Genomic DNA, 19,136 nt, shown 5'->3' on the forward strand with positions numbered 1-19,136 from the left:
AGTGATCATACATACACACATATACAGACATATAGAGTAAAGGTAAAAAGCTGGAGCAGAATCTACTATGTTTTAGCTGAAATAAAAAAAAATAGGGGTAGAGATCCTGATCTCAAATCAAGCAAAAGCAAAAATAGATCTAATTAAAAGAGAAAAGTGAGGAAACTGTATTTTGCTAAAGGATCTCATACATAATGAAGTAATATCAATACTAAACATATATGCAGCAAATATCCAAATTCGTAAAGAAGTTAAGAGAGATGCAAGATGAAATAGACAGTGAAACTATACTAGGGAATCACAACCTTGCTCTATCAGAATTAGATAAATTGACAACAAAATAAACAAGAAAGGAGTTAAGGAGGTAAATCGAATCTTAGAAAAAATAGGTATGATAGACCTTTGGAGAAAATTGAATGATGACAGAAAGGGATATAATTTTTTTTCTCGACAGTACCTGGAACCTACACAAAAATTGACCACAAAATCATAAATACTTCATATGACATAAAAACCTGAAAATCAAATACAGAAAGACAGAAATAGTAAATGCATCTTTTTCAGATCATGATGTAATAAAAATGACATGTAATAAAGAGCCCAGGAAAAACAAGCCATAAATTAACTGGAAACTAAATAATTTAATCCTGAAGAATAATCGATAATTTCTTTCATCTAAAAGAATGACAATAATGAGACAGCATGCCAAAATTTATGGGATGTAGACAAAGCAGTTCTTAAGGGAAGTTTTATATTTCTATAAATAAAATAGAGAAAGTGAAGATCAATGAATTGGGCATGCAACTAAAAAATCTAGAAAAAGAACAAATTAAAATCCCAAATTAAATATCAAATTTGGAATTCTGAAAATAAATGGAGAGATTAATAAAACTGAAAGTAAAATAAATGATTGAACTAATAAACAAAACTAAGAGTTGGTTTTGTGAAAAAACCAACACAATAGATAAACCTTTAGTTAATTTGATTAGAAAAAAGAAAGAAGAAAATCAAATTGCTAGTATCAAAAATGAAAAGAGTGAACTTTCCATCAATGATGAAGAAATGAAAGCAATAATTAGGAACTATTTTGCTCAACTCTGCCACTAAATTTGGTAACCTAAGTGAAATGGATGAATACTTAAAAATTATAGATTGGACAGATTAGGAGGAGGAACTTAATTAGTCCCATGCTAGAAAAAAGAAATTAAACAAGTGATTAATGAATTCCCTAAGAAAAAATCTCCAGGGCCAGATGAATTTATATGTGACTCAAACATTTAAAGAGCAATTAATTCCAATATTTTATAAACTATTTGGAAAAATATGGAAAAGACTTCGACAAAATTTATATATATATATATATATATATATATATATATATATTATATATATATGTATTGCTTTTACCTAAACTAGGGAAGGAAAATCATAGACCAATTTCCCTAATAAATATTGATGCAAAATCTTAAATAAAATAATAGCAGAGATTACAACAAGTTATCACCAGGAATACACCATAACAAGTAGGATTTATACTAGGAATACAGGACTGGTTCAATATTAGAAAAACTATTAGCATAATTGACTATATCAGTAACCAACCAAATTATCAGAAATCATATGATTTCTAGATTTCATTGATGCTGAAAAAAAACATTTGACAAGACTTATTCCTATTAAAAAACAGTAGAGAGTATAGGAATAAATGGAGTTTTCCTTAAAATGATCAATAGCTTCTATTAAAAACCATCAAGAAGCATCATCTGGATTGGGGATAACTAGAGCCATTCCCATGAAGATTAGGATGAAACAAGATTGGCCACTATTAGCATTACTATTCAGTATTGTATTAGAAATGTTAAGTTTAGAAATAAGAAGGGAAAAAAAGAAATTAAAGGAATTAGACTAGGTAATGTGTAAATCAAATTATCACTCTTTAGAGGTGATATGATGGTATACTTAGAGAATCAACTAAAAAAAACACTAGAAACAATTCACAATTTTGCACAGTTGCAGGATACAAAATAAGTCCAAACAAAGTCTAGTAGCAAGAGATACAAAGAGAAATTCCATTTAAAATAATTATAGATAATATAAAATGTTTGGGAATCTATCTGCTAAGACAAAGTCAGGAACTATATGAACACAAGTACAAAACATTTTCCACAAAAATAAAATCAGATCTAAGTAATTGAAAGAATATCAAGTGCTTGTGGGTAGGCTGAGCTATTATAATAAAGGTTCCCAAGACATTATTTTACAGAGCGAGAAAAAATAATAACCAAGTTCATTTAGAAGAACAAAAATTCAAGAATATCAAGGGAATTAATGGAAAAATGCAAATGAAAGTGGCATAGCTATACCAAACCTAAAACTATATTTTAAGCTGCAGTCATCAAAACCATTTGATACTGGCTAAGAAACAAGAGTAAGCAATCAGTGAAACAGATTAGGTTCACAAGATTTAGTAGTCAATGACTACAATAATCTACTTTTGATAAACCCAAAGACCCAGTTTCTAGGTTAAGAACTCACTATTTGACAAAATTGCTGGGAAAATTAGAAATTAGTATGGCAGAAACTAGGCATTGACCCACACCCTACACCTTATGCCAAGATCCAAATACGTTCATGATTTAGACATAAAGAGTGATACTATAAGCAAATTAGAAAACAAAGGATAGTCTGCCTCTCAGATTTGTGGAGAAGGAAGGAATTTGTGGCCAAAAAAGAACTAGAATACATTATGGAATGCAAAATGGATAATTTTGATTATATTAAGTTGAAAAGCTTTAGTACAAACAAAGCCAATGCAGACAAGATATTCAGAAGGGAAGCATGTAACCAAGGGAAAATTTTTTTTTTACATTCAAGGCTTTTCATAAAGGTCCCATTTCTAAAATATACAGAGAGTTGATTCAAATTTATAAGAATACAAGCCATTCTCTAATTGATAAATGGTCAAAAGATATGAACAGGCAATTTTCAAATAAAGAAATTAAAACCATTTCTAGTGATATGAAAAAGTGATCTAAATCATTATTGATCAGAGAAATGCATATTAAGATTGGATAAAATGATAAGAAAAGATAATGATGAATGTTGGATGGGATGTGGGAAAACTGGGACACTAATACATTGTGAACTGATTCAGCTATTCTGGAGAGCAATTTGGAACTATGGCCAAGGGGCTATCAAATTGTGCATACCCTTTGATCCAACAGTGTACCCATTGAATATATATCTTAAAGAGATCATAAAGGAGGGAAAGGGACCTACATGTGCAAAAATATTTGTGGCAGCTCTTTTTGTAATGGCAAGGAACTGGAAATTAATTGTGGAATGATTGAATAAATTATGATGTGTGAATGAATGATAATGGAATATTATTGTTCTTTATAGAACAATAATTATGAAGCAATCTTATGAAGCAATAAGCAGAATGATTTCAGGGAGGACTGGAGATTTTTTATGAACTGATGATAAGTGAAGTAAATAAAACCAAGAGAATATTGTACATAGCAACAACAGAATTATATGATGATCAATTCTGAAGGACCTGGCTCTTTTCAACAGCAGGGCAATTCAGGCCGTTTACAATGGTCTTGTGATAGAGAGAGTTATATGCATGTAAATATAGGACTGTAGGGCCTGAGTGTGGATCACAACATACTATTTTTACTTTTTTTTGTTTGTTTGCATTTTGTTTTCTTTCTCATTTTTTCTCCTTTTTGAAATGATTTTTTTATATAGCATGATAATTGTGGAAATGTGTAGAAGAATTGCACATTTGTAGTATATATTGGATTACTAAGTAATCCTAAGGGATTAGTGAAGGGAGTGGGGGGAAGGAAGGGAGAACAAAATTAGAAACACAATGTTTTGCAAGGGTAAATGTTGAAAACTGTGCATATGTTTTGAAAATAAAAGCTTTAAAAATAAAAAAAAATGAAATGAAATTCTTCACATGGAGGAAAAGAGGTTATTTGGAGCTCAAAAAAAAAAGAATGTAAAAATTACATCTATTTACCTATGTCTCTATATCTGTATCTATACGTAAAGGAGGGCTTAGTATCTTCTGAAAGATATTCTTGCCTGATACAAATAAAAAGATATGTAAATCTATAGTCATTTTTTTTCTTAAATTAGAAGCAGTTTTGAAAAGGTCTCAGCAAATCCTTACAATAGAGATGTTAATTCTCCTAAACAACCCAAATACCTAACATGAAGCAATTACAATAGTCCAGGCAAGAGATATTCAGAGACTGATATATTAGAATGGCTTTGTGAGTGGAGTACAGAGGATAGATAAATTATTGAGGAAACATAAAGGAGACTTCACAACTAATTCCACCTAAACAGGATGAAATTTGCTTGGTTTTTTCTCTATAATTATTTATTAAATTGAGTAAAGATGATAAATCATTTATCACTTTAAATTTTATAAGTGTCTTTGAATGTTTCTTATAAGAAATGAATTGTTAGACTGTGTTTCTATTTTTATAATTTTTTTGAAATAATGAACTTAATATATTGCTTCAGCTGTGTAATTCTTGTTAGATTTTATGTCTATCAAATCTGAATTCCCAAAGGACAAGTGCTTCTAGTATTCTAAAATACCCTATACGTGTAAAGTTTTATGTCTGTTTCAGAAACCTCCACTCAAATAATTTCTTTTATCATTCAATAGACACAATTAGCTTACAACAAAGACACTTAGACACACAATTTATGTGTCTAAGTTAGACAACCAAACCCACCTACGAAAAATTCTAGCCTACTCCTCCATTGCCCATATAGGCTGAATAGTGATCATCGTACAGATTAACCCAACCCTAACAGTCCTAACCCTTACTATCTATGTTATTGCTACTCTAACTACATTCCTAAACCTCAACCTATCAAATACCACCAAAATCAAATCCCTAGGCGGTCTATGAAATAAATCAGCTACAGCAACCATCATCATCCTTCTTACCCTCCTATCCCTAGGAGGCCTACCACCTCTCACCCGCTTCATACCTAAATGACTCGTCTTACAAGAACTAATTAACAATGGCAACATCATAACAGCCACAACAATAGCCCTTTCAGCCCTACTAAACCTTTTCTTCTATATACGACTCATCTATGCATTCAGCCTTACCATATTTCCATCCACCAATAATTCCAAAATACAATGATATAATAACTCAATACAAACTACTATACTAATTCCAACAACCACAGTAATCTCTGCCCTTCTACTCCCCCTAACCCCACTATTCATCTCCTAACTAAGAACTACAAGACTTTATCTCTCATCAATCCAAGGCAAATCAAACACTTTAATTAAGCTAAATTCTCCAAACAAGCCCTGGCAGCACTTAAGTTACTTCTTCGAATTTGCAATTCAACATAATATATACTTCAGAGCCCATTTAAAGGCTTAGGTTCAAACTAGACCAAAGGCCTTCAAAGCCTTAAGCAGGTGTTAAATCACCTAGCCTTTGAAGTCATCCAGAGACTCCCCGCCTTGTAAGAAAGAAAAGGCAGGGAGTCCCGGGGCAGTCTCAATAAACTGCCTTTACCTCTAAACTGGAGGGTATTTATCCCCCTACTTCTTAGTTAACAGCTAAGCACTTCAACATTTGGCTTCAATTTATCACTCTGGTAAAAAAAGATTCTATCTCTGTCTTTGAATTTACAGTTCAATGCTTACCCTCAGCCATTTTACCTATGTTCATTACTCAATGACTTTTCTCTACAAACCATAAAGACATTAGAACTCTTTATTTACTATTCGGCGCCTGAGCAGGCATAATTGGCACAGCCGTAAGCCTCCTAATCCGAGCAGAACTAGGCCAACCAGGCACTCTTATCGGTGACGACCAGATCTATAATGTTATTGTAACAGCCCATGCCTTTGTAATAATTTTCTTTATAGTTATACAGCTATTCATCTTCAAAATACATGCAAATATGGTTGAAATAGATCTAGATGAAATATTTCCTAGGGAGGTAACTTCACTGTTTGATACTATGGCCAAGTGGAAAGGAGGGGAAGAAATTCTCTCTTTCTTCCAAGAGAGCTAATTAAACAAAGAGCTTAACTCTTCCTTGACTTCTGACTTCTTCTAGCTTTCTTGAACCAAGAGACTCTTGGATTGTTAAATTTAAAGAATCATATCAAGGTGTGCTTAATGATTTTTTAGTAAGGAAGAGTGCTATCACATTGCAAATATTTGTAAAAGAAAAAGAAAATGTTTACATTTATAAAAACAATATCTGTTTTATGTCATCTGTGAATATTCTACAGTAGCGGAGCAATTCCTTACCCCATACCTTACATTTCATTTAAAAAAAAAAAAACAAAACTTTTATTGTAAAGCTTGAAATATCCCAAACTCAGAAAGAAGCAAAAAAGGAGATTAAGAAACATATCTCAAACCTGGCCCAGAGGCATGATATAGAACATATAGGGGAACATCAATTATTCAGATATCATTGAGACTTCTATCTAGCATTAATAATTAGTTGACACACTTCAGCGATAATTTCAACCATCAAAAATTGTAAAAGTCAACAAGTAGAAATTCTATTCTAAATCAAATTCTTAATAAAAGTGGGGAAATAATTGCTGGGATGCAAATTATGAGAATCTTGGGAGAAATGATCATTCCATCCTAAAGTTTCTGATAGGGGAAGGAATAGCCTCAACTAGTCTGTTGAATTCCCTAGATTTCAAGGAGGAGAGAGGAGAAATATAATTTACTTTTGTTTTTTCCATAAAGGAAAAAAGATATTAAAGCTTGACTGGATAAGAATATAGCTAAAGAGAACTGGATAACAAAGTAAGGAAAACAAATATCTTTCTGATGTCACATGGTTAAGATGAATTTCATCAGTAAGTCCAAAAAATGACTTGAAAATTTGGGATGGCTCAGCCACTCTTGGTGATATTAGAGAGATTATGGAAAATGGGAAAGATATAATAAGATTGCAGAAAAGCAAACATTGTTCTTCTTTTTTTTAAAAAAAAGTGAAATCATAGAATCTGAACATACTAAATCAGGGAGCTTAACTTTAATTCCTGTAAAAAATTATAAAAACAGATCATTAAAGAGATAGCAAGAGATTATCTAGAAAAAGGGAAGCAGCTATTTCAGATTTCATCAAGAACAAACCTTTGCAGTTTAACATTTACTTGTTATGGATATACTAACAGATGAAGTGCTAGAAGATAAAGTGCTGTAGTACTTTAGATTTTAGCAAAGAGTTTGATAAATATCTCATGCTATTTTTATAGACAATGTGGGGAAAATGTGACTTAACAAATGAAACAGTCATATGGAATAAAATTTTTAGATGGCTGTACTCAAAGCTGTTTATTGTATAATATCAATGAGTCAGATTTCTGGTAGAGTCAGGAATCTGTGGTTGGCCTTATTCAGCTTAACGTTTTTATTAATGATTTGGATAAAAGCCAAAATGAAATGTAACTTCATCATATTTGAAGATAATGCAAAAGTGTGAGATAATAGTCAATTTTATAATTTAGATATTAAAAAAGATCTTAGCAGTTCATAACATTAGGCTGAATCTAATGAAATTAAATTAGATAAGGATAAATATAACATTTTTCATTTAGATACCAAAAATTGAAATTTCAAAAATATTAGGTGGAGGAGGCATAGATAGCAGTTTTGAAAAAGATCTGAGATTTTTTATTCATGGTTAAGTTTAACAAGAGCCAGCAATTTGACAAGGCAGCCAAAAATTAAATGTGATCATAGACATGGAGAAACCTAATTTTCAAGAATAGGAAAGTGACAATTCCACTATATTTTATTCTTCTCAGGCTCTTTGGATTTTTGTATTTAGTTAGAAACACTATAATTTTTTAAAGAACATCATGACTTTTATTCTGGAGATTGTCCAGATGACGAAGGAACTTGAATCCACTTTATGTAAAGATCTATTAAAGAAATTGGGCATGTTTACCCTGTAGAATGGAACATTCCAGGAAAAACACAATTATTTAAAAGGATTTTTTAAAAGAAGGAGGAAAAGGCTTATTTTATTTGACCTGTGTTGAAGGCAGAACCAATAGTAATGAGTGGGAGTTGTGAAGATGCAAATTTAGATTTGATGTTAGAAAATTTTCTTAATAATTAGAGGTATCACAAAGTCAAATAAGCTACCCAGAGTATAGGGAATTCCTACTTAGAGGTCTTAAATTAGGAATTAGTTGGCCACTTGTCAGGCACATTATGAGAAGAATTCCTTTTGTGCTGGTTTGCAGTAGATAGTCATTAAGGTCCTTTACAATTCTCAAAATTTGGGATTCTTATTTTCTTATAATATAGTAACAATGTGTTATATTTATTTATTAACTTAAAAAAAGTAATACATCAATCTTTTTGAACTATTTTAAGAATGTTTTTTCCTATTAAAAAACTGCTGATGATGTGACCCATGATGTGCGCTTTGGCACCAAATAATGGCAGGCATCAAAAGTTGGGGTCCAGTCATATGGCCAATTCACAATGGCCATTCTCTTTGGCAAAAGGTAGATTTATTTAGAGGAATAGGGTACAGACAACATGGAGGGATATAATAGACACCAGGAATGATAAATATGAAATATGGCAATATGGCAATATGAAAGGCTAAATATGAAAGGTAAATTCCTCAGTGGAACTCACATTTATGCAATACAAAGGGAACATTCTATAAGGTTGGGGTTTACCCTTAGCTGAAAGGGACTTAGTACTCTAAAAAAAGTTAGTTAGCTATAAGAAGGAGAAGTGGGATAGGGAAACTTAGGGGAGATATCATGTGGCAGGGGGAAAAGGGAAAGGGAAAAATACAAGGCAGAGCAGATCCAAAGGAAGACAGTCATTATGGCATGGACTATAGATTGTTTTATAGGGAAAATTTAGTCTCAGAGACTTGACTTAACTTGGATTTCTGACTGGATTACCTGCAGTTGTGTAGGACAACAGAACTAAACTGATCTCCATTATCAGAGCCTTTGAATCCTGTCTGCCCTAGGGATAATTTTTTTTTATCAATTCTTCAATTTCTCTCTGCCCACTATACCCACCATTCAGGATCTCATCATTGGGATGTATTTGGTATAATATGAAATCTTTCTTTAGACTTCTATCATTTTTATTAGTATAGATGCCTAGCAATAGTATGTCTGAGTCAAAGAATATTTTTATGTTTTTTAAAAATATAATTCAGGATTGTTTTCCAGAAAATTTGTGTTGATTCAAAGAAACAAGTGTGGCTCATATTTCTATAACCTGTAACATTAACTATTCCCATTTTTATTATCTTTACCAATTTGTTGAGAGTGATATGAAAGTCCAGAGTTGTTTTGATTTTCATCTATTCTATTATTAATGTTTGGGTATATTTTTCTAAAATGTATTATTAGATTACAATTTTTCTTTTGATAACCATGTATAATCTTTAAACACTTATTCACTGGGAAATGGGCCTTGTTATTTTATAGTTTTGTTAATTTCTTTTATATCTTGGATATAAACCCTTATCAAAGATCATAAGAATATGTAGATAAAGAGCTGAAATTAAGAAGCAATTAATTAAAATTAAGAGGCAAAAAAGCTTGCCATTGTACCAAGCTACCACTCAAAATATTTATGAAAATATCTTTCCCTAATTAATCACTTTTTAATCCTATTTTTATGGATTTTATTTTTGTTTGAGTTTTTGTTTTTATTTCATGTAACTGAAATTGTTTTAAATTTGGCTAAAAATTATTTACTCCAAACCACATCAGTTAAAGGCATCCGATTTACTTGAATTTTGTCTTTTACTTTTAATATCAGCTTTTACAGAATCAATTCCTTTATTATAATTTTTTACCTTCTTTTCTAAATTGCCAATTCTTATGTTGCCTTTTCTGAATTCTTTTTAAAAAGATATTTGTTTTTATTTATAGGAATGTAAAAATTTCCTTTAATTATTGTTAGAATCCTAGTGTTAACTCAATGGAATTGATAGAAACAATGCTTGTCTTTACACCTTTGAGAGTTCACACATTGGCTCACACATTGGAGTTCACAAGTCGGGAGATATCCAAATTTACACCTCCCATAATCCCACTCTTGGAGGAGGAGTCAACCTTTGAGTTTACACCTCTAAAAGAGCATAAAAAGGAGCTGAGTCAGTGGAGTTAGTCAGTTTGGAAGATTGCCAGGAGTTGGAGTTGAGCTAGAGGCAGAAGCCAGCAGAGGCAAAAAAACTAGCAACCAGAGCTCTTGTTACCAAAGAAAGCTTACCAGGCTATTTTGGAAGAGACAATAAAGAACTACTTTAATCCCTGGCTGCATTTGAGCTGATTATTACTTTGAACCGAAACTAAGGCTGCCTCCAGAAAACCTCCCCTAGAAACCTGCTGACAGAGAACCATCATATTTTTGAAAAGAAGAGAACACAACAATTTGGCACCTGAATGTGGGGCTGACAGGACTCTGATCTCAGTGGAAAAGCCTCTGATCCTGATCCAGTGGAAAAATCTTCTTGACCCAGAAATTAGGGTGAGTACAACAGAAATTTTGTTAAAGAGCTAAAATAGTATTTCAGTTAAAATGGGACAGATGTTTAGAAAACTAATTCAATTATTCTAATTCAAGGAAAATGTTTAGATAGCCTTGTCAAGGTTATGGAAAGCCAAGGTTTGGTTATAATTTTGGAGCAGATCACTGGACTTTTAAAAATTGTACAGTACACATCTCCTTGGTTCTCTGTGGAAAAAGAATTGGATATAGACAAGTGGAAATTAGTAGGAGAGCAACTAGATGAATACTACAATTCTAATCCAAACTCAAATTTCCAAAAATATATTTTATACATACAATTTAATACAACTGGCTCTAAGAAATTATATGTGTTAGAATGAGGAAAAAGAAGAAAGATCAGGAAGAGGAGGTGCCAACTAACCTAGGGAAAAAGGAGGAAGAATCAGATAAGAATGGAGTTAAGTACAATTTGGAGTGTGATAACTTCACAGCAGGAGAAATTAGATTATTCCACATCTCATGGACCCCCCCCCTCAATTAACACTTCATGGGTACAGAGAGAAGGAGGAGGGGGAGAGGCAGTAATGCAATCAGAACCACCTATTAAGGAGCCTGTAACAAGATTAGAAAAGGCATTAATTAAGGCAAAAAATGAAGGATAAGATGTATCTGATTTTATAAATACATACCCTGTAATTGAAGAGTGTGGCTCTTCAGGTCAAAAATGGAGAAGATACCACTCCTTTTGATTTGGAAAAAAATAAGGATTTGAAAAAGGGTTGCACTCTTTATGGGGCTACATCATCTTGTGTTAAAATGTTACTAGATAATTTGTCTTATGAAATCTTAACCCTGAGTGATTGGAAATCCATAGCTAGGACATGTTTAGAACCTGGACAAAACTTGTTGTGGCTTTCGGAGTATCATTAATTATGTAGGATTCAAGCCCAACAAAATAGGCAAATAGGAGTTAATGTACAAATAGATTTTGACCAAGTAGCTGGTGAAGGTCAGTATGGAGAGAATTCAGAACAGACTGATTATCACATAACAGTGTATAAGCAAATTTCTAAGGCTGCAATAAAAGCTTGGGGTTCTCTCCCTGGACAGAAAGATGGATGTAAAGCCTTCACTAAAATAGAGCCAAGTCTCAATGAATCTTTTGCTGATTTTGTGGGATGTTTGCAAACAGCTGTAATAAGAACCATTGGAGATAATGCAGCTACAGAAATAATGACCAGATATCTGGCTAAGGAAAATGCCAATGAGGTTTGCAAAAGAATTATATGGGGACTAGACAAAGATGCTTCTTTAGAGGAGATCATAAGACACTGTGCCACAGTGGCACAGTGTGCACAGTGTGCAAATGCTTATTATATCCAAACTATGATGAACATGGGAAGACATGGTCCCTCTTGGCAAGGAACTTCTAGAAAAACTCGTCAATGTTTTCAGTGTGGAAAAATAGGACATCTTAAAGCCCATTGTAGATATGGAGATAGAGTGAGAAGACAGGGTGAGAGAAAACCCAAAACCTCATGTCCAAATGCAACTGAGGCTTCCACTGGACCTCAGAATGTAGATTGACTCAGGGAAATGAGAGGCAGGGCCCATCTCCAAGATATCATACAAAAGATCGATGGGGCATGATGGTAGCTGAGGTTATACCCAAAGAGTTTTTAGAAGGTCAGGACTCTGATGTGATCAATCAGCCTAAAAATAATCGCATGGCAGAAAGAGATTACAGTTGGGGAGAATACAGGCTTTTAACCCAACAGGGCAGTGTCCAGTGCAAGCAGCTCCAATGTAATTGTCAGTTGATAATGAGAAATCCCAAAAGTGGTAAATAAAAGGGAATTAGATAGGTTAACTGCTTGGGGAAGAGAGTTTGCTTATATTTCTACAGATGGAGAAGGAAACAGATGGGTGGTAACAAGCACCTGAAGAGAAACAGAAAGAGAGAAAAATCTCAAAACAACGGAGAAGATTTAAGAAACATCTGACACTGAAAGAGCATGGCTGACAATGAGACTGTTAAAAGAACTTCAAATTAGATATGTTAATTTCATTGTAAACCTTATAATATAAGTGCTACTTATTGTAATTACATTGGGAGTTCTTCTGGTTATCCCATTCTTATAAGAAATCTAGTTCTTTGTTTTTGTAGTATTGTTCTTTTATTCCACAAATGTTTCCACTCTTTCTTTTACCTACCCATAACATTTATTCATTCTATCCTTCCCCATCCTTGCTTATTTCTTTAGTCTTTATTATTTTGGGGGAGAGTTGGAACATTTTTCCAGGAAAAAAATATGCAATTCTCCAATATTGATATTTTATTTGGAAATTTGTTCTTGTTTTATGTAATAAAGGGCAGTCATGTTTCCAGAAGTACATTTCAACACTTAATTCTTTTAGTTTTTCTCTACATAGTAATTAGTGCTAAAATTAGTTATGTTGTCTTCAGAATTTTTAAATTAAAAATTCAACTCTATTCTATTATTATTATAAGTTCTATTTTAAAAGGTATTGAGTGAAAACACTTATTAATTTCTATCTAAAATTGCCTTACCAATGGTTATGCTCAAATTATAAGGTTATATGATATGTATCATATGTTAGAATTCTTTACCTAATGGTAAGCTTAATTATTTTTTTTAGCATGCATACGTGATTTTTCTAAATTCTACTTGATCATTCATTCATTTGCACACATTTATTATGTCAAAACAATAAGTATCCCAATAAATAAAAGAAACACAACCTCTTTTCCCTCTCCCCCAGATACTGATGGACTGATGGATCAGTTATATATCTAATTATATACCAGAATCTGGAAATAAATATTGACATTTCTTTACTTATCTTAGTTAGCTACTTGTGATATGGAGTGACTATCTTCCTTGTCAGGAATCCCATTTGGCTATTATCAGATATAACCAATTCTCAGACTATCCACACTATAGAGTGTTTATGAGGATGGAACTCTTTTGTCTATCCTGCACATTTCTGTGCACCTTTAAACAATCTTTAAGATATTGATTAGCATTTTTTAGACTGGTCTGGGACCTAGATTGGCAAGTGCATTCTATTTGACTTCTAAATCCCTCCCTCTGAGTTCCCACCTTTACTTTGGGAGAAACCTTGACGGCTGTATTTTCCATATAAAAAGATCTGCTTTTGATGATCTTTGCTGAGTTCTTTTCAGGACTAAGCTCACTAAGAGGTTAGTTTCTTTATTCCCTCTCATAGCATCTTTCCTCTACTGGTGTCTTTCTCCTCACTCTAGTTAACTCTGGTTAGTCTGTTAAACTTTTCTATGAATCTAACTTGCCAGTAAATAACATACCTCGGCCTCATGAGTATTTTCTTTCTACTGGGTAATTGTGAATTTCATTGAGGAACTTTTCTTTTATATGCTGTCCCATTCTATTTCATATTTACCAGTCTTGATGTCTATTGTATCCCTTCATTTTTGTCTATAACCTATTCCCCCAAAATAAAACTACCTTTTCCCAAAGAGAATGACCATTGTGAATTTGTCACATTTTTATTTTGAACTAGTACCTCAACATCATCAATTGTGTAGAACTCAGGAGTAATTAGGGATCTTGTTTAGGATATCAATGTTTTGGAGCTTGAGTCAATCAGTACAATATAATTTGTAAACAGAAGCATCTAGAGAACTTCAACATTTATTTACAGGGAATACCATTTTGACTGTGATAGATGTCTTCCAGAACTGTAACAAATAACTTTAGCAAATATACTAGTTTTTGCCTCTCTTAAAGTGAAAAATTGAAGAATTTTGTGCAAATTCATTTCTGTTCTTATATTTGTGTGTGAAAGGATAAAAAATAGTATTTGTTAAATGTTTATTGTGTGCCAGATTCTGGAGATAAAAATACCAAAGCAAAGATAGTCCTCAAAAAAACTTCAGTGGGGTAAACAACATAAACATAGAATTGATCATCTGGGAGGCACATCAAAAAGTTACAGAGTGGTAGGTGGTACTATAGAAGAGTAAATTGACATGCTCTAGTTAGGAAAAATAGTACAGTTGATTGATTTTTTGGTGAGAGGGTTTTCATAAGTTGGTCATAGAAAACAAGATTGGAATAGGGGGAGTCAAGGAGTCTTATCAAAGAATCTTTTGTTTTGGTAAAATATACATGGAAGATACCTTAATGAAGCTGCTGTAAAGTAGAAAAATTCTTTACAAATTCTTTTTAAAATAACACATGATAAACAGAATGTGATTTTGTAGTCTCCTCATTTTGTATAGTACTAATTGTGTGAGTGCAAAAATGCTGTCTGCTTTAGAATATTGTTTTTAAAAGCTGGTTTCCTTTCTTATGTGTTCATCAAGGATATCCTTTAAAATTGTTATTTTAAAGAATTTGTAGCTATGAAAAATGAACTACATAGTTAAAAATGTATTGATACAATTTCAATCATCTTTTGGTTTTTTTCCCCTGCAGCTTTAACATTCATGATACACATAACACTTAATATCTTCTCCTTTTTCAGATAACTTCAGAATAAATTATTTAGCATCTCAAAAGAGTATTATCTCTATCATGAAAATTTTCTTAACATACTTGGTCCAATTTAGCTATTCTGCAACATGTTGAAGCTTATTGATGTTAATATTCTAATGATAAAATTTCATTGCTATTAATTAATCTATTCTATCTCTGTGCCACCTAGAATACCAGAAGACACAAAGGCAGAAACAAAATTCTATACTGTTCTTTTTAAAGAGCTCAAAATCCTAGATATCTCTTCATTTGCCACCAAATGCTCTGCATGGTTTTGAATCTATTTTCATCACAGCCCACAGAGCAATTAATAAATTTATCATTAGGGGAAACTTCAGCATGGTCATTGCTTTAGCTTTGTTTCTCATCTCTAATTAGTATTCTGAGTTGTTTTTGCCTGTCTTATTAAAAGACTGAGAAGCATAGCAAAAAAAAAAACAAAAACAAAAAACAAAAAACAAAAAACAAAAAACAAACAAACAAACCAAAATCTCCTCCCATAGTCTCCCTTTATAAAAAACAAAACAAAACAAAACAAAAACTCAAAAATTGCAGCTCTCTTCATTTACTACCAGCAGCTCTGCCTGGTTTTGATTCCTTCATTATTTTCATCATGATTTTCACCTTCTCGCCTCTCACAGATTATACTCTGGCTTCAGCTTCCTTTTGTATTTTTTCCTAATTTATATTGCAGATTCCTTGAGGGTTACCATTGTTTTTATTGTTTTTATTTATATTTCTAATATTTAGCTCAATATGTGACACAGAATGAGTGCTTAGAAAATGCTTATTCTTTTTATAATACAGGAGTTGTATAAATGGTGGGGAAAATATTGAAAGGTTTGTGTTTTAGAAATATTAATCTACAAAAAGTGTGGCACATGAGATAGACTATAGAAAATTAGACACAGGGAGACCAGTTAGGAAAATATTACAATTATCTTTCATGAGATTATAAAAAATGCAAAGAACATTGTACAAGAGAAATTTTAGTATACTGTAACTGGGGATACAGACCTAAAGAAAAGAAGGATTTGAAATTACTTCTGAATTTCTGACTTTGAACAGCATAATAATTGATAGAAAGAAGGAAGTTGGGAAGAATATAAAGATAAGGCAAGGGTGATAATTTTCAACATGTTGAGGTTGTAAAGCTGTAGAGAAGAAGAAAAAATGAGAGAGGGCAAATGAATAATCCTTCAAATTCTTCACTAGAATAGTAGTTATCATTAGGCTTTAGCCTTGATCAGTAGGTAAAATATGAAAAATAGAAATTTGAATTTTAATTTATTTCAAGATTTATAAATTGTTTTCATTTTGACAACTTTTGAAGAATATAGTACAATTATTATAATGTTTATTTAATGGTGAGGAGCTGAATGTTCAGAGAAGTAAAATGACTTGACTAGGGTAGGTACATAGGAGCAATGCCACATGATCGCAAATTCAGGTTTTTTGATTCCAATACCAATGCTTCTAACATCAATTCAATAATTGCCCAATTATTTTCAGAACTTATAACTTTCCAAATGCTATAACTGCCCTCATTTATAATATATAATTAGAACACCAAATAAACAAAGTAGATTCTCTACTCACTCTGAACTGACCACCATTTCCATCATCCAGTTCCAGAATGTATCCTTCTACCATCACTGTTGACAAAGGTGGCTGTTTCCATGACAATGTAGCACTGTTGTTATGTGTGCAGCAATCTTCCAACTGTAGAAGGGGAGCTGCTGGCACTGGAGAGGAAGCTAAACACAAATGAATATAACCCTTGCTTTTTTAATTGTCAAAGGACATTTTTTTTTTTTTTTTAACTTTAAAACTTTTTTTTACTCAGCAAACAATAGAATACTCCACAACTTAAAAATAAATTGTTGGTGTTTGTCAGGGATAACAGCAAATTGATCCAGAATGATGAGTGTTCCCTGGATCACAATGTTTTCTTTAAATAATGTTCAGTACGGCTTACTGGCTGTTTGTTAAAACTAAAACATTGCAGGGGAACTATTTATTCACACTAATTTCCCCTTTAATAAAAACAAAACAAAATAAAATCTCAATTCTCCCTCAATCTTAGGGCTAACCAACAAAAGCTTATTTGAGGCATAATATGTTAAAACTAATTCCAGTACTTTTGGGAAAACAAATTTTAAGCTCCAAACAACTAATTTACAAACTATTCGAAAAACTTATTTGCCTATTGGCAGAACCTGTACCAATATCTCAAGCATAGTATTTAGTCTGGAAATGGGCAAGGTGTGTTCCTGTTAATTATTACTAGGTTAAGTAGCATTCTTGTACATGGATGAAAAACTGGGTGGGATAGCTAATATTGAATGACAGGATAAGGATCCTCCTTTGCTCTCCCCTGTATGTAATTGATATACTTAATAAAAACACTTCATATAATTGGCATTATACTTTGAAAATTGAACATGCTTTTTATCCCTGAAAATATCTGTTTCCACTGATACTGAAGAAGTACCTGTGTTGTCAATCCTGGAACAATTTGGCATTAGGGACAGTAGAAAAATCTGCCACAGTGTGTCTCTGGATCTCATGATATTTATTCCTTGGAAAGCTATTTCTTTCATCATTTCAAAATACAAATAAACACTCAATTTTAAGAATTAATCTTTAAAAAATAGATTAACCAAATATGAGCTTCCTCTGGCTTTAAAACAATGCAAGTATGAATGAGATTGATTAATACACTAAATCACAGCCCCACATAAAACAAGTGATAAGCTATTTAATCAACCCTAGACTTTAAGATTTAAAAATTCCTTTCAATAGGACTTTGCATAACAATCATATAGAGAAAGGATGAAGACATTTGGCTATAAAATTGTCAATAAATTTTCAAACATAAATAATTATAGAAATTGAGTGTGAATGGAATAACCTTGGAATTTTACTAAAACTTCTAACAAGAAACCAATAAGGATAGGATGGGAGAGGTCAGATCTTAGAGAAGGATAAGGAAAAATGTTTGACTTAGAAATTCTTTTCTTCTTTTCCCTCCCACTTCATTTTTAGTTGGAGAAGGTTTTCATGTGAATTTTAAAGGATCTGGAGTATTATTGACTTCCCATCAGCTTTCTACAATCCCTATCCTGCCACCCTTCTCAACCTAATACAACAGAGGCTGGTAATAGAGTATGCTTTAGGAACCAAGAAAGGATGAATGTAGATTTACCATCCCAAAGTGGAAATTCTTGAGCAGTCCATAAATAGAAGAAAAAGATTTCCAGCAACCAGGATCAATAAGCTATTTCTGCCATATGTGTTGTCTAAATTTGAGTCTATTTGTAGGAGCATGTGTCAATCAGTTAGTTAATAAACACTTATTAAGGGAGATTCTACTTTGTGCCAGGGCTTTTCCAAAGCACTGGAGATATAAAGAAAGGCAAAAGACAGTATCTATCTCCCCAAGAGCTCAAAGAATTATATGCAAACAAGCTATATAACAGGATAAATAAAAAATAATTGACAGAAGGAAGACAATAGAATTAAAAGAGCTATTTTGTAGAAGATGGAATTTTGCTTGGGTCTTAAAAGAGGCCCGGGAGGCTAAGAAGGAAGAAATGAAGAGGGAAGGTTTTCCAGGCATGGGGACAGCCAGTGCAAATGCCTGAAGGTGGAATGTACAATGTTTTATACTAAAAATGTTTTTCCTATACTCAGAAATATTAATGATAACAGCTAGCATTTGTATAGCATTTTAAAGTTTGCAAAATTTCAAATGTTACCTTATTTTATCCTTACAATAACACTTGGAGGTAGATGTTTTTGTTACCCCATTTTCTATTTATTTTTTTGCTGAGGCATTTGGAGTTAAGTGACTTGCCCAGAGTCACAAAGCGAGGAAGTGTTAAGTGTCTGAGGTCAAATTTGAACTCAGCTCCTCTGACTTCAGAGCTGGTTCTCTATCCACTGCACCAACTAGCTGCCTATGTCTGCATGAGAGGTAGAGTGGAGTTGAGGCAAGCAGGAGAAAGAAGAGTTCTTCAAGCTTTGTAATTTTTTCTTCTGTTCTATTTTTTCATTT

General features: G+C 32.5%; 1 protein-coding gene across 2 annotated transcripts in view; it reads right to left on the minus strand.

The window, feature by feature from the left end:
• Positions 1 to 19,136, minus strand: part of TRIM9 (tripartite motif containing 9) — a 209,761-nt gene that overhangs the window by 63,963 nt on the left and 126,662 nt on the right. For both annotated transcript variants that reach the window (XM_031952991.1, XM_031952990.1), the window contains exon 6: positions 16,676 to 16,833. In XM_031952991.1, the coding sequence (XP_031808851.1) occupies positions 16,676 to 16,833 (158 nt within the window). The remainder of the gene's footprint in view (positions 1 to 16,675; positions 16,834 to 19,136) is intronic.

This window comes from Sarcophilus harrisii, chromosome 2 (genome assembly GCF_902635505.1).
Source record: "Sarcophilus harrisii chromosome 2, mSarHar1.11, whole genome shotgun sequence".
Taxonomy (NCBI): domain Eukaryota; kingdom Metazoa; phylum Chordata; class Mammalia; order Dasyuromorphia; family Dasyuridae; genus Sarcophilus; species Sarcophilus harrisii.